This window comes from Sus scrofa, chromosome 5 (genome assembly GCF_000003025.6).
Source record: "Sus scrofa isolate TJ Tabasco breed Duroc chromosome 5, Sscrofa11.1, whole genome shotgun sequence".
Taxonomy (NCBI): Eukaryota; Metazoa; Chordata; class Mammalia; order Artiodactyla; family Suidae; genus Sus; species Sus scrofa.
In genome coordinates this window covers 82,716,350-82,731,949 of record NC_010447.5, presented here as the reverse complement: position 1 = coordinate 82,731,949, position 15,600 = coordinate 82,716,350, and the positions used below count along the sequence as shown (strand labels likewise).

The window sequence follows — 15,600 nt, the reverse complement described above, 5'->3', positions numbered from 1 at the left end:
CCACTGAGTGAGGCCAGGGATTGAACCCGCAACCTCATGGCTCCTAGTCAGATTCGTTAACCACTGAGCTATGATGGGAACTCCTATATATATATTTTATTTTATTTTATTTATTTTTTGGGTCTTTTGTCCTTTTAGGGCTGCACCTGTGGCATATGGAAGTTCCCAGGCCTGGGATCGAATCAGAGCCACAGCCGCCAGCCTATGCCACAGCCACAGCAATGCCAGATCCGAGCCCCATCTGCGACCTACACCACAGCTTAGGGCAACACTGGATCCTTAACCCACTGAATAAGATTGAACCCGCAACCTCATGGTTCCTAGTCGTATTCATTTCCACTGCACCATGATGGGAACTCCAAAATGAATAGTTTTTGAGTTAACTAGTTTTGTTTCTATAAAACAATATGCTGTATCCTAGAATTATAAAATTCTAGGAGTTCCTGTGGTGACTTAGCCTTCCCCCCCCCCCCCCCCCCACTTTTTAGGGCTGCTCCCGTGGCTCAGCCTTAACAAACCTGATTAGTATCAGGGAGCTCTTGTCATGGGTCAATGGTTAATGAATCTAAGAACCATGAAGTTGGGGGTTCGATCCCTGGCCCCGCTCAGTGGGTTAAGGATCCGGCATTGCCATGAGCCATGGTGTAGGTCGCAGACGCAGCGTGGATCTGGCGTTGCTGTGACTTTGGTGTAGGCCAGCGGCTACAGCTCTAATTAGACCCCTAGTCTGGGGACCTCCATATGCCTCGGATGCGGCCCTAGAAAAGACAAAAAGAAAAAAAAAAAAAAGAAAGAAAAACCCGACTAGTATCTATGAGGTTGTGGGTTCTATCCCTGCCCTCATTCAGTGGGTTAAGGATCTGGCGTTGCCATGAGCTGTGGTATAGGTTGCAGATGCAGCTCAGGATCCCAAGCTGCTATGGCTGTGGTGTAGGCCGGCAGCTACAGGTCCAATTCAACTCCTAGACTGGGAACTTCCCTATGCTAAGGGTGCAGCCCTAAAAAGACCAAAAAAAAAAAAAAAAAAAAAAAAAAAAAAAAAAAAAATATATATATATATATATAACTATTCAGGAATATTCTAATCCAGCAAGGAATAATGTGTAAAATCATATAAGTAGATCTACTAAATATTAGTATTGGATATTGAATGATGATAGCAATTTAATAGAAGACTAGCACTTCTACGTCTATCATCTATTTTTTTTTTTTTTAAACAAACCTATTAACTACTAACTCCAGGGTATGACACCTGTGTCCTTTCATTGATGTTTCATGCTTTGGAGCTTTGCCATTAGGGAAAGTATCATTTACCACTCTGTTTTATTTTTAAAATTTTTTTCATTTTAAGGTTTTATTGAAGAATAGTTGATTTACAATGTTGTGATAATTTCTGCTGTACAACAAAATGATTCAGTTACACATATTCATACATCCATTCTTTTTCAGATTCTTTTCCTGTATAGATTATCACAGACTATTGGGCAGCGTTCCCTGAGCTATACAGTATGTCCCCACTGGCCAGTCACTCCATACCAATTCATTGGCATATGCATACTTTTAGAGCTGAGTCTTCAACTTGAAGCAGCAATACATTTGAAACAATGAAACTTCAAAATACTTTAGGAATTCATTATTGGGGGAAAAATAGTACAGTCATAAAAATAGAACATATATAATTATTAAAAGGCAACAAGGCATATTTTAAGTATCGAAACAAAAAATACTCTAAAATACATTTTGTTTTTTGTTGTAACCCTTTTTACTTCCATAATTCAAAAGTAAGAATGTTCATTATTAAACATCCAAATGGGGGTTCCCACTGTAATGCAGTGGAAACGAATCCAACTAGTATCCATGAGGATGTGAGTTTGATCCCTGACCTTTCTCAGTGGGTCGGGGATCTGGCTTTGACATGAGCTGTGGTGTAGGTCAAAGATGTGGCTTGGATCCCACTTTGCTGTAGCTGAGGCATAAACCAGCAGCTGTAGCTCCAATTCTACCCCTAGCCTGGGAACTTCCATATGCCGTGAGTGCAGCCCTAAAAAGCAAATAACTAAATTCAGGTATATAAAAAATAAGTGAAAATATTCTTTTGTCCCACACTATGCCCCATTGTTAACAATTTAGTATTTCCTCTATCTATAGCTAATCTCTATATTGTTCTATTATTTATTTAGTATATATTATTACTGTATATTATTCATACAAAATATTGTGATAACATTTTTAATTTGTAAAGGGTATGCATATCTTTATATATGCAAAAAATAAATCATTTTCTAGGGATATAGGAGAGACTTGGGCTTTTACTTTCAGTTTGTTTTTGGAGGGAGTGGGATGGACTGGGAGTTTGGAGTTAGTAGATGCAAACTATTACATTTGATATGAATAAGCAATGAGAGCCTGCTGTATAGCACAGGGAACCATATCTAGCCACTTGTGATGGAACATGATGGAGGATATTGTGAGAAAAAAATGTATATGTGTGTGTGTGTGTGTGTGTGTGTGTGTGTTACTGGGTCACTTTGCTATATAGCAGAAATTGACAGAACATTGTAAATCAACTATAATAAAAATTTTAAAAATACTTCTGGTTTTAAAAAATAAAAATGTAAACATTTCTTTCAAAATTGAAAACAAACTTTAAAAGGCAAGGATCCATTATAATTGACGTGACCACTGGTTGAGCGGCAGAGAGCTCATTTAAGGCTATGACTTTAATTCATGATGCGTTTTTTGGTAAGTCCCTTTCATTTCTCAATTTATAAACTCAAGATAATATAATGCAAAAGATAATCCTTGTAAAAACCTCTGAGGTTTTTGGATGAATGATGACTGATGCACGAGTATTACACCCCAGAGACTGTTTACAGCAGTTTGGGAGTCTACTATTCTACTTTCTCAAGGGGAAAATGGAATTTGGCCATGGGGCTTTTAGCTGCTGACAGATCTGGTGGGACATGATATTTATAGGCCAATTCAGAAGTCACAAAACGGGTTGTCACCTTTGTTCTCCAATCCACTGAACAAGCAAAAACCACAATAGATATTTCCTTTCTAGTTATTCTGAGATATAAAGGGCTGTGTTCCTAAGAGAGATTAAAAACTCTGGCAGTACCATTTTATTTCACAGCAGTGAAATATCACCATGCTCATTGCCATTGCTCTCAAATCGTGTCAAAATGTCATGAAGATATTTTTGCATTTAACTCCAGTTTTTTTCCATTCTTTATTTTTCAAGTAATTATGCAGAACCAGAGTTAGCATTTTTACCTAACCTTCTTTGTTACTGATTTCACTTATATTTGCACACTGCTTTGCATTTTACAAAAGGCATTCACTTCCTTCACTCATTTGACTTTTTATTTGAATAAAACCCCTTCAAATGAGTTGCCCTTTCGAAATGGCTTTTCAAGTTTTTTTAAAACCACGAAACTCTGCAGTCCATTTTACTCAGTTTTGTTGTTCTGCAGACAGCTTAATATATGACATAAAACTAGTAGTCAAGATTTAACTGTGGGAGTTCCCGTCCTGGCACAGTGGTTAACGAATCCGACTAGAAACCATGAGGTTGCGGGTTCGGTCCCTGCCCTTGCTCAGTGGGTTAACGATCCAGCGTTGCTGTGAGCTGTGGTGTAGGTTGCAGACGCGGCTCGGATCCCGCGTTGCTGTGGCTCTGGTGTAGGCTGGCAGCTGCAGCTCCGATTTGACCCCTAGCCTGGGAACCTCCATATGCCGCAGGAGCGGCCAAAGAAATAGCAAAAAGACAAAAAAAAAAAAAAAAAAAAGATTTAACTGTGAAGAAAGATCACATGACAACTGGGAAACTCTGATAAAGAGACTTGACACCTCCCTTTGTCAGTGAAGGACAGGACACAGTTTTGGACAGCTTCCCCAGCAAAGAACGGTTCTATTGAAACTTCAATAGGCCAAATAGACCCTTGACTTTTAATCCCATGAAATGATACCATAAATGCATTCTAAGGGGGTGAGTAGGAAGAAAACCAGTTCTACTGCAGCTTTGAATTCTGTAGTCACTCAGCAAACCCTTTCTGAGGATGTTCTTTGTGTATAGCCATGGTGGAGTGAGACATAGCGTCCCTCTTATTTTAGGCAGGAAGAAGCTCCGACTGTTTGAATACCTTCATGAATCCCTGTGCAATCCAGAGATGGCATCGTGTATTCAGTGGATAGACCAGACCAAAGGCATCTTTCAGTTCGTATCAAAAAACAAAGAAAAACTTGCCCAACTTTGGGGGAAAAGAAAAGGCAACCGGAAGACCATGACTTACCAGAAAATGGCCAGAGCATTGAGGAATTATGGAAGAACTGGGGAAATCATCAAAATCCGGAGAAAATTAACTTACCAGTTCAGTGAGGCCATTCTCCAAAGACTTTCTCCATCATATTTCTTAGAAAAAGAATTCTTCTACTCACAGTATGTTCAACCTGATCAAGGATATCTCAGCTTAAATAACTGGAATGCAAATTATAATTGTGCATATGCCAATTACCATGAGCTAAGTCATGCTGATTGCTAAATATACTCTTACATTTCATAATTTTCTGGCATCAGAAATACTTGCAAATTTTAGGATTTTTCTCTGAAAGCAAATGCTGCAGGAAAAAAAAAAAACTTCATTATTGCTCTCTTTTATGAAGTAGGGTATAATCTATACTAACTTGGTGAGAAATTTTGCCAGTCAGCAAATTTAAAATGATCAAGTCCCATTTGGAAATATGCATAAATGTCCTTCCTCTTACTATTGTCTATGCAGTACTTCTAGATTAATAATACCAGTAGAGATGACTTGATTTATATATTGGTTTAAACATTATTTTACTGTCACATACTCAGACACAAAAATCACTCTAATGTACATCCAACAGCTTTAGCAACAAAACAAAAAAATGATTGCCTGTGATACTGTTCATGCTAAATTACATTCATAGCTTTAAAAACTTCAGGGGCTAAAATTAGAACTACCATATGATCCAGCAATTCCATTCCTGCGTATATAGCCAAAGAAAGTGAAAACACTAATTTGAAAACATATATGCATCCCAAAGTTTATAGCAGCATTATTTGTAATAGCCAAGATATGGAAGCAGCTTAAATGTCAATCAACAGATGAATGGATAAAGAAAATGTGGTATAAATGGAATGTTACTCAGCCATAAAAAGAATGAAATTATGCTATTTGCAGCAACATGGGTGGACCTGGAGGCTTAGTGAAATAAGTCCTGTACGTTATCATTTATAGGTGGAATCTAAAAATTGAAACAAACAAATGAATATACCAAAATAGAAATGGACTCAAAGATATAGAGAACAAACTAGTTACCAATGGGGAGAAGGAAGTGGGGGGAGGGGCAAGATAGGTTTAGGGGATTAAAGAGGTGCAGACTACTATGTATAAAATAAGATACAAGGATGTAATGTATAGCACAGGGAGTATAGCCGATATTTTATAATAGCTTTACAGGAAATATAATCTAGAAAAATATGTAATACATCTGAAACTAATATAATATTGTACATCTGAAACTAATATAATATTGTGAATCAACTATATTTCTATAAAATAAAGATTTTAAAATAAAAACTTTAATAGCTGTCCTGAACCAATATTTTGTCCGCACTTCAAACCTCCTGGTCTGTCTGTACCATGTGACACTAAAGAAGCAATGGTCTAGGAGTTCTCTGGTGCCTCACTGGGTCAGGCATTGTCACTGCTATGGCTCAGGTCACTTCTGTGGCTGGGGTTCAATCCCCTGGCCCAGGAACTTTTGCATGCTGTGGGCATAGCCAAAAATTAAAAAGAAGGGAAAAAAAAAGAAGCTGACACTTGTGTCATAAAATATCTCCTTTTATTATTGACAGCTATATTTTAATAAATAATGAGAAAAAAAAAAAGCAGCAGCAGAGATGGTCTAAGGAAGATGCCACCTACAAACTCCAAAGCTTACACTTCTCAGCAGTCACCTCCTAGTATGCATTTCTTTTGCCTGGTGTAGATCCAGGAACAAAGGTTCCTTGCTTTCCTGCCATTCAGCCATGGGGAGGTGCTCTTGCACCACTGGCTCTCTGTCCCAACCTTGGGTCATGTTGTCTTTCTTGGAACATTTGGAGAAAAGAAAAAAACAAAACAAAACAAAACAAAAGACTTTAATAAACGAGACTAGCAAATAATAAACCCTAGAGAGGAGCCAAGATTCAGGCAGTCTTGCCTGAAATCTATGGTGTATTCTCAATATTCCATAAGAAACCCCAGGAAGACTCTGTTTCTTACTACTTGGCAGGTTTATGCATATGCTGTCTGTATTACCGTGAAGAAGGAGAGCTTCCTAGATGGTATGGGCCATCTTCAGTCAAGGGCAAGAGAGACTGGTCAGTAGGCCAAGAGCTCCCTGGAGCTTTCTCTATCAGATGTGCACCATTCCCAGTCTCCCCTTTTCCTTTGTGCCCTCGGGTACCTTTCCTTCAGAAGAAACAAACACATTTTATGATGTAGGTGAACAAATAAAATTTTACATACCAAGTATGTTTTATATAAGCAATTAAATGATAACAACCATGAGGTGAAAGGTCACATTTACAAGTTTTAGAGTTTTAGAATATTTTGTTTCTTCTCATTACCTCACTAAAATCAGGGAGATCAGTTGGGATGCTCTGGGCTTCAAGTAACAAAAAACTCTGACTCAAACTGGTGTAACAATTGCTCCTGATGAGGCCCTACTTCCTGGTACTGAATTTTGAAGCAGTAAACTTTCTTGGTTGCAGTTCACTTAAATCAGCTTTGACTCACTGAAGTATTTGCTGGGATTTATGGAACAGTATTAGATTGCTTACAGAATTTCCGAGAAAGCTGGAGAACAAGCAACCGGATGTGAAGCCCCAAACCACATCAAAGATCTGGCCAAATGAGGACATCACTGTCATTGGTACTGGTCACTCGATGCTGCAACTTATGTCATCTCGAGTGTCACTGAAGAGAACTAGCAGAGCATCCCTGTGGCCCCCAGAAACGTTCTTGCAACTGCCATTGGATTCAGGGATGGTCGTCTATCCCCTCTGCTTCTGTAAATCACTGGATCCCCATTTAAAGTCCGGGAAAGGAACTTCTGATTGGCTGACGCTTGATCATGTGCTCATGCTTGGCTGCAAAGAAAGCTAGAAAAGTGACTATCTGGAATTTTCAGTTCTTATGCTGGGAGACTGTTTCTGCATCCTATCAAGACTCAGAAGGTCAAGAATTCCCCAAACATAGAAAGGGGTTCAGATGCTGGGCAGCCAAAAGAATGACAAAAGTTCACTAGAATTTTAAACTACAATAACAAGGATCAGAGCATGAAATAGTTTAATTTTAAAGACCTTTGCCCTACCTGGCAAATTTCCAAAACGAATACAAAAACAAAAAAAAAAACAAAAAAAAACCCCACTCTTTGTTCTTAGTACTTCTGTGGTCATAGAAATTTAAACAGTTTCTAAACAACTTTTCCTTATCTTTCTGAGAGGGCAATTTCAGCACGGTATTTATATTCTCTGATTATCAAGTAAAACTGTAACATTTCTATAGTTGAAGCTAATCTAAAAAATTAAAGCCTATACTTTTTAACTTTTACGATAGGGAGACTTCATTCATATCTGTTTTCTTTTGTTCAGGCGCTTTTGTAATGTCCCAGTTTCGTGATTCATTTTCACTGGGCTTAAGTTTGAAGAGCTCAAAATAATGTAATCAACCAAGTATCATAGGTAACAGATACTCTTTTCCCAAGAGCATTTTCTGGTTGCCAGAGCTGGCTCTGAGGATGTGAATGTCTACTGGCAGTGCTCAAGGTTCAGTGGTGCCCTAGGACCAGCTCTCAACCCATGGAAGATGGAGTTGGTAGATACTTACCTCTGCTTCATCACCTCTCATTTGGCATATTGCTGAGGCATGTTCTTATGCTTCCTACGCCTCCAAAGCTGATTCCTGAAACCACCTCTCAAACTGCTAACATTCACATCCTTGTCTCAGTTTTGCTTCTGGAGAAGGGGGAAGGTACAGCACAAGCCATTCACTGAATCGAGCTCCTTAGGACACTGTTTTATCAATCACAAGTGAGAATAGTGGACTAGCAGTTACAACTCACTGAAATGCTAGTTAGGTTTGCCGTCTCCTCTCTCTTTCAGGCAGGCTGGAGTTCCCGTCGTGGCGCAGTGGTTAACGAATCCGACTAGGAACCATGAGCTTGCAGGTTCAATCCCTGCCCTTGCTCAGTGGGTTAACGATCCGGCGTTGCTGTGAGCTGTGGTGTAGGTTGCAGACGCGGCTGGGATCCTGCGTTGCTGTGGCTCTGGCATAGGCTGGCGGCCACAGCTCCGATTCGACCCCTAGCCTGGGAACCTCCATATGCCACAGGAGCGGCCCAAGAAATAGCAAAAAAAAAAAAAAAAAAAAAAAAAAAAAAAAAAGACATCTTTCAGGCAGGCTGTACCATGAGTCAAGGTGGGTATTAACATCCTGATGTTATAGATAGAGACTCTGATGATGGAGTAATTTAAATATCTTTTCTAAAATCATCTGGATAATGCATATTCTACTGTCATTTGAACTCAGGTCCATCTAATTCTTTTATTTATTTATGTATTTATTTATTTATTGTCTTTTGTCCTTTTGGGCTGCACCTGCAGCATGTGGAGGGTCCCAGGCTAGGGGTCTAATTGGAGCTGTAGCCGTCAGCCTCCGCCACAGCCACAGCAATGCCAGATCCGTGCCGCGTCTTCGACCTACACCACAGCTCATGGCAACGCCAGATCCTCAACCCACTGAGCAAGGCCAGGGATCGAACCTGCAACCTCATGGCTCCTAGTCAGGTTCATTAACCACTGAGCCACAGCAGCGGGAACTCCAATCTAATTCTTTCTGCTATGCCGTCCTGTCTGCTGATGTCAAAGACCATCTTAGGTGTGCACGAAGAGAGGTTCTCTCCTGGTCCAGTGCTAGATTTTCACACCACTATCATTTTGCAGGAAAGCTTTTGCTAATTTTATTAAATGCCATTAATAAAAATCATGTATAAAATCACCATCTCTCTGTCACTGTTGATGGGAGTGTACATTTGTACAATCCTTGGAGGACAATGGGACAATATTAAGCCAAGTTTTAAAGCACCATAGCTAAATATCACTATATTTTAAATTTATATCAAGGTACTCATGTACAGAATTTAAATCTCAATAGTTCTGAGAGCCTTATAATGGGAAACAGTGGAACCTTCCTCCGACCCTCTCTGCTTCCAGTTTTGTTCTCAGAGCAACTATTTCACATCCTTTTAGCTATTTCTTCTGTCTTTATGACACAAGTATAAATAAATATGAGTGCTACAATTTTTTGGTTTCCCAACTTCACATGCTATCAATTGATATTATCACCTTGTCCCCACTTATAAGGCATCGGGCTTCTTCTCATTTCACTAAGGCACCTCTTCAAAGAGCTTCTTAATCTAATTTCATAGCAGGTTAGTATTTTTAGTCCCTGTAAGTGTAAATATACCTTGATTTTATCCTTATATTTGATTTTTAGTTTGGGTAGGAAATTCAAAGTTAAAAACCAGGTTCTCTCTGAATTTGGAAGGCATTTCTCCATCATCTTCTCATGTTCACTATTTTTTTTTTTTTTTTTTTGATCATGCCCAACAGATGGTGGCTTCTTTTCTTTTCCTGTCTGAAAATTTTTGAATCTCCTTTTTATCCTGGGTGTTTCTAAACTTGCTTGATTTTGTGCCCTGGCACGGGTACTTTTTAACATACTATGTTGAGCATTTAGTGTACTTTTTAAACATGAAGACTCATACTTTTCAGTTGTAGGATATTTTTACGGTTATTTCTTTGACAATTTCTTCCTCACTATTTTCTGTCTCACATTTTGAAAATTCTAACTATTAGACTTTATGAATTGATCCTGTAAATCTTATCATTTCTTTTCTCTTCCTCTTTTTTTTTTTTTTTTTCTTTTTTACAGCCACGCCTATGGCATATGGAAGCTCCTGGGCTAGGGGTCGAACCGGAGCTGCAGTTGTGACCTACTCCATAGCCATGGCAACACCAGATCCAAGCTGTATCTGTGACCTATGCTACAGTTTGTGGCAATGCCAGCTCCTTAACCCAGGTAGCGAGGCCAGGGATTGAACCCACATCCTCTCAGACACTATGTCAGGTTCTTAACCCACTGAGCCACAATGGGAAGTCAATCTCTCTCTTTTTTCTAATGCATGTACACATGCATTGCAATCATTATTGACGACAAGTCTGTGGCTGAAAAAAAGCACTATATCTTTTGGTACAAATAATCCTAGTAGGAACTGAACACAACAGGCCTAGCCAGGGCTTCCTGATGATGCCATAATGACATTCATGAGAAAATTTTCAGTAGCTTGGGGAAGTCAGGACAGAGGTAGTTTTAATCTTTTGAGTATAAATGGCAATTAAAGCAATGGACATCATATTTATTTTAGATAGAGTACAGAGTGAGAGGATAGCCAAGCATATAGTTAATAAACAGATGACAATTTTAAAAGAGAGAAAACTGAATTATAAGCCAAAGTATAAGATAAATATCTATGGGTCCACATTGATATAGATAAGTGATTTAATAAACTAATTAAGGACAGTAGACAGAAGTTGGATGCAGGAGAACTCATAATAATTTACATAGATACTCTACCCTCCAGAAGGTGGGGGAGAACACCCCACCCTCTGTCTTTGCAGTAGAGAAAATTAACACTACCTCAGCCAGGAAACTAAGATGAGCATCATCAGTGATAACCAGGCGATTAAGTTTAGCATCATCAGTATCACACATATTGATATTATGTGCCCTTGATAGGAAATGATGAAAATAACATTTTACCTGTATGATCTTCCTCCCCCCAAACCTACAACCCTAGTTTAACCGTAAGACAACATCAGACAAATGCCAACTTGGGAACATTCTACAAAATACCTAAACAGTAATCCTCAAAAATGTCAGCATCATCAAAAACAATGGAAGGAACAGAAGTAACTTCACATCGTCTCTTAAAGTCACTTCATAGTTTTTTGCTTTGTTTTTCAATACACCTATTCTATAAACCCTGCCTCTCCCCTCTTTCTCAGCCAGCTTTCTCAGCTTGTTTAAAGGTACTGCAAAATGCTATTGACTTGTAGCTTCCAGGTCTGCATAACCTTTTAGCACCTGCATCCACAATAGCAGGAATCTTTTTTTTTTTTTTTTTGCTTTTTAGGGCTGGACTCACAGCATATGGAAGTTCCCAGGCTAGGGGTCTAATTGGAGCTACAGCTGCCAGCCTACACCACAGCCACAGCAACGCAGGATCCGAGCCACATCTGCAACCTACACCACAGCTCAGAGCAACGCTGGATCCTTAATCCACTGAGTGAGGCCAGGGATTGAACCCTCCTCCTCATGGCTACTAGTCAGATTTGTTTCCACCACATTACAACAGGAACTCCCTAGCTGGCATCTTCTGTCTTTATCTCTAAAGTCAAATTCCCAAACACATAATTTCCTGGAGAAGGGTATCTTTGGTGCTTATCTTCAGATGTCACTAATTATTGGCTCATCTGTAAAAGGACTCCTTCAGTTAGAGGTTCAACCTAGCTCCATTTAGCTGTGACCAATGGAGATGGGCAAACCTTATTAAGAAAGCGTGTGCTTAGGGTGAGCACCCCCAAAACATTTCTACTTCAGCTACTGTGGTTAAGAGAATAAAACGCCTTAGAGAGGTGAGATAGGTAGTGTGATATCCATTTCTTAATCTCCAGAACCTGTGAATAAATTGTTACGTGGCAAGAGTATGAAGGGTGCAGATGCAACTTCAAGATGTTGATCAGGTGACCTTAAAATTGGAAGATGATCCTGGGTTACCCAGGTGGATCCAATGGAATTATTCACGAGCGTCTTTAAAGGTGGAAGAGGGAGGAAGACGAATCAATGTTAGAGTGATGAGATGTGAGAAAGGCTCAGCCAGCCTTTGCTGCCTTTGAAGATGGAAGGGGCCCAGGAGCTAGTGAGTGTGGGCAGCCTCTAGGAGATAGAACATGCAAGAAAAATATTCTCCTTTAGAGCCTCCAGAAGGGAATGCAGTCCTGCCAACACCTTGATTACAGCTCAGTGAGACCCAATTTTTGGAATCTGTCCTATAAATTGTAAGAATTTAATTTTTCTTTTTAAAAATTGAAGCGTAGTTGATTTAAATTATTGCATTAGTTTCAGGTGTATAGCATAGTGATTCAGGGTGTGGGTTTTTTGCAGTTTATATTCCATTATATGTTATTATAAGATATTGGATATTGGTCCTTGTGCTATAGAGTAAATCTTTGTTGCTTATCTATTTTATGTACGGTAGTTTGTATCTGTTAATCCCCTACTCCTAATTAGTCCCTTGTCCCTCCTCTCCCCTTTGGTAACCATAGGTTTTTTTCCCTATGTCTGTAAATTTGTATTTGTCTTGTATGTAGACTCATTTTTATTATTTTTTAGATTCCACAATAAGTGATACCATACAGTGTTTGTCTTTCTCTGACTTATTTCACTAAACATATTATCTTCTAGATTCACCCATGTTGCTGCAAATGGCAGAGAATGCTTTGCCTGTGTTCTCTTCCAGGAGCTTGATGGTGTCTTTTCTTATATTTAAGTCTTTAAGCCATTTTGAGTTTATTTTCGTGCTTATAGTTTCATTGATTTGCCTGTCCAGGTGAAAACCTTAAAATTTCACTTTAAAAAGTCTGTTGTGTTAATTATTATTATTATTATTTGCCTTTTAGGGCCACACCCATGGCGTATGGAAGTTCCCAGGCTCGGAGTCAAATTAGAGCTGCAGCTGCCAACCTGCATCACAGCCACAGTGATGCCAGATCTGAGCCACATCTGCAACTGCATCTACAATCCAGCAATGCCAGATCCTTTAACCCACTGAGTGAGTCCAGGGATCAAACCCATGTCCTCATGGATACTAGTCAGGTTCATTACCACTGAGCCACAATGGAAATTTCCATATGCCACAGGTACGGCCCTAAAAAGACAAAAAAGACAAAAAAAAAAAAAAAAAAAGAATGAAATGAATCCAGCTAGTATCCATGAGGACATGGGTTCGATCCCTGGCCTCACTCAGTGGGTTAAGGATCTGACATTGCCTTGAGCTGTGGTGTAGGTCGCAGACACAGCTCAGATCCCCTATTGCTATGGCTGTGGTATAGGCCAGTGGCTACAGCTCTGATTTGACACCTAGCCTGGGAACTTCCATAGGCTGCATGTTTGGCCCTATGAAAATAAAAAAATATATATATATTCATTATAGCTGATTTACAATGTTCTTTCAATTTCTGCTGTACAACGAAGTGACCCAGTCATACATATACATAGATACACACACACACACACACACACACACACACACACACACACACACACACACATTCTTTTTCTCACATTATCCTCCATCATGTTCCATCACAAGTGACTAGATATATTTCCTGGTGCTATACAGCAGGAACTCATTGCTTATCCATTCCAAATGCAATAGTTTGCAACTACTAACCCCAAATTCCCAGTCCATCCCATTTCCTCCCTCTCCCCTTGGCAACCATAGGTCTGTTCTCCATGCCCATGAGTTTGTTTCTTTCCTGTAGATAGGTTCATTTGTGTCATATATTAGATTCCAAATATGTCGTATCAAATGGTATTGGCCTCTTTCTGACTTATTTCACTTAGTTATGAGAATCTCTAGTTCCATCCATGTTGCTACAGATGGCATTATTTTGTTCTTTTCATGGCTGAGTAATATTCCATTGTGTATATACACCACATCTTCTTAATCCATTCATTCATCTGCCAATGGACATTTAGTTTGTTTCTTTGTCTTGGGTATTGTGAATAGCACTGCAATGAACATAGGGGTGCATGTATCGTTTTCAATGAAAGTTTTGTCTGGATATATGCCCAGGACTGGGATTGCTGGGCCATATGTAGTTTTATATTTAGTTTTATAAGGTACCTCCATACTGTTTTCCATACTGGTTGTACCAATTTACATTCCCAACAGTGAGAGGGGGTACCATTTTCTCCACACCCTCTCCAGCATTTGTTGTTTGTTGAATTGTTGATGATGGCCATTCTGACTGGTGTGAGGTGGTATCTCATTGTAGTTTTGATTTGCATTTCTCTAATAATTAGTGATATTGAGCATTTTTTCATATGCCTGTTGGCCATCTGTGTGTCTTCTTTGGAGAAATGTCTGTTTAGGTCTTCTGCCCATTTTTCAGTTGGGTTGTTTATTTTGTTGTTGTTGAGTTGCATGTGTTGTGTGTGTATTTTGGAGATGACGCCCCTGCCTGTAGCATCATTTGCAAAGACTTTCTCCCATTTAGTTATAATTTTATATGTATTGATTTTCTGAGTTTTTTTCTTATATTTATCAAATGCACCTTTATGTGTATTCATTGCTGCTTTATAGCTTTTTGGGGAAGTAAATGAGGGCATAAACTGTATCGACATCTTTTTAACCCTTGCATTATTTTATTCATTGCCTTCTTTGGTAAGCTTATTTTGAATTTTTCTTCAAAGACTTTGACATGATTTATTAATTTTGTGTGGGACTTACACTGAAGAGGTAGGAAATTAACCTAATCTACTACTGGAGGTTAGATAATTGATATAAGAGATACTAGTTTCTTAGATTATCTAAAAAGATTATTACTGAACTTTAAAATATATAAGGCATGGTAAAATACAGGGAAAGCCATCAGATCTATGCATTTGGTCATAAGAAATTAGTCTTTCTTCTAGATTGCCCTAGGCAAATTTTTTTCAGAGGCAAAAACAACTCAACATTTGAAATGGATATTTTTAGAAATACATTTATATGTAGGGACTACATGATATCATGATGATGTAAAAACATTTTTGTAGAGCAGCAATATCCTGTTATGTCCCGGAGTGGCAGAAGGAATATGTCATCCCAACTCATAAAAATATTTTTGCTATCTTATTACCTCCATACGGAATATCTTATTCAGATCATCTGACTTTGTAGAGTACAAAGGGGCTCATTTTGGTTGCAATATGTGAGGGAACTTTCAAAATTATTTCTTAGAGTGTAATATAACTTTGCTGAAGGGATTATGACTATCTGGGGAGGAATTTGTAGGAGAAAGGAAACCACATATAAATTAAATAGTTGAAAGAGCCTTACATTGAGGTTTATGACAGAGAAAATATTATTCACACAAGAAAATATAGGGGTGTTATTTAAAAAACATTTTTTTTTTTAAATTTTTGGCAACACCCACAACACGTGGAAGTTCCCAGGCCAGGGACTGAAACCATACCATCTCAGTGATCTAAGCCACTGCAGTTGCAATGCCAGATCCTTAATCCGCTGAACCACAAGAGAAGTCCAGGAGTGTTATGTTTTACAAAAGTGTGTGTACCTGTCGCGGCTCAGTGGTTAATGAATCCGACTAGGAACCATGAGATTGCAGGTTCGATCCCTGGCCTTGCTCAGTGGGTTAAGGATCTGGCGTTGCCATGAGCTCTGGTGTAGGTCACG

The 15,600-nt window shown here is 39.0% G+C and overlaps 1 protein-coding gene across 6 annotated transcripts in view; it reads left to right on the top strand.

Annotated features, from left to right (window-relative positions):
* SPIC (Spi-C transcription factor) overlaps positions 1–7,628 on the top strand; it is a 69,206-nt gene extending 61,578 nt beyond the window's left edge. For 4 of the 6 annotated variants that reach the window (XM_021092694.1, XM_021092693.1, XM_021092696.1 and 1 more), the window contains one exon: positions 4,117–7,628. In XM_021092694.1, the coding sequence (XP_020948353.1) occupies positions 4,117–4,544 (428 nt within the window). In that variant the 3' untranslated portion in view covers positions 4,545–7,628. The remainder of the gene's footprint in view (positions 1–4,116) is intronic. The other 2 variants (XR_002344202.1, XR_002344203.1) reach the window with 1 other exon arrangement.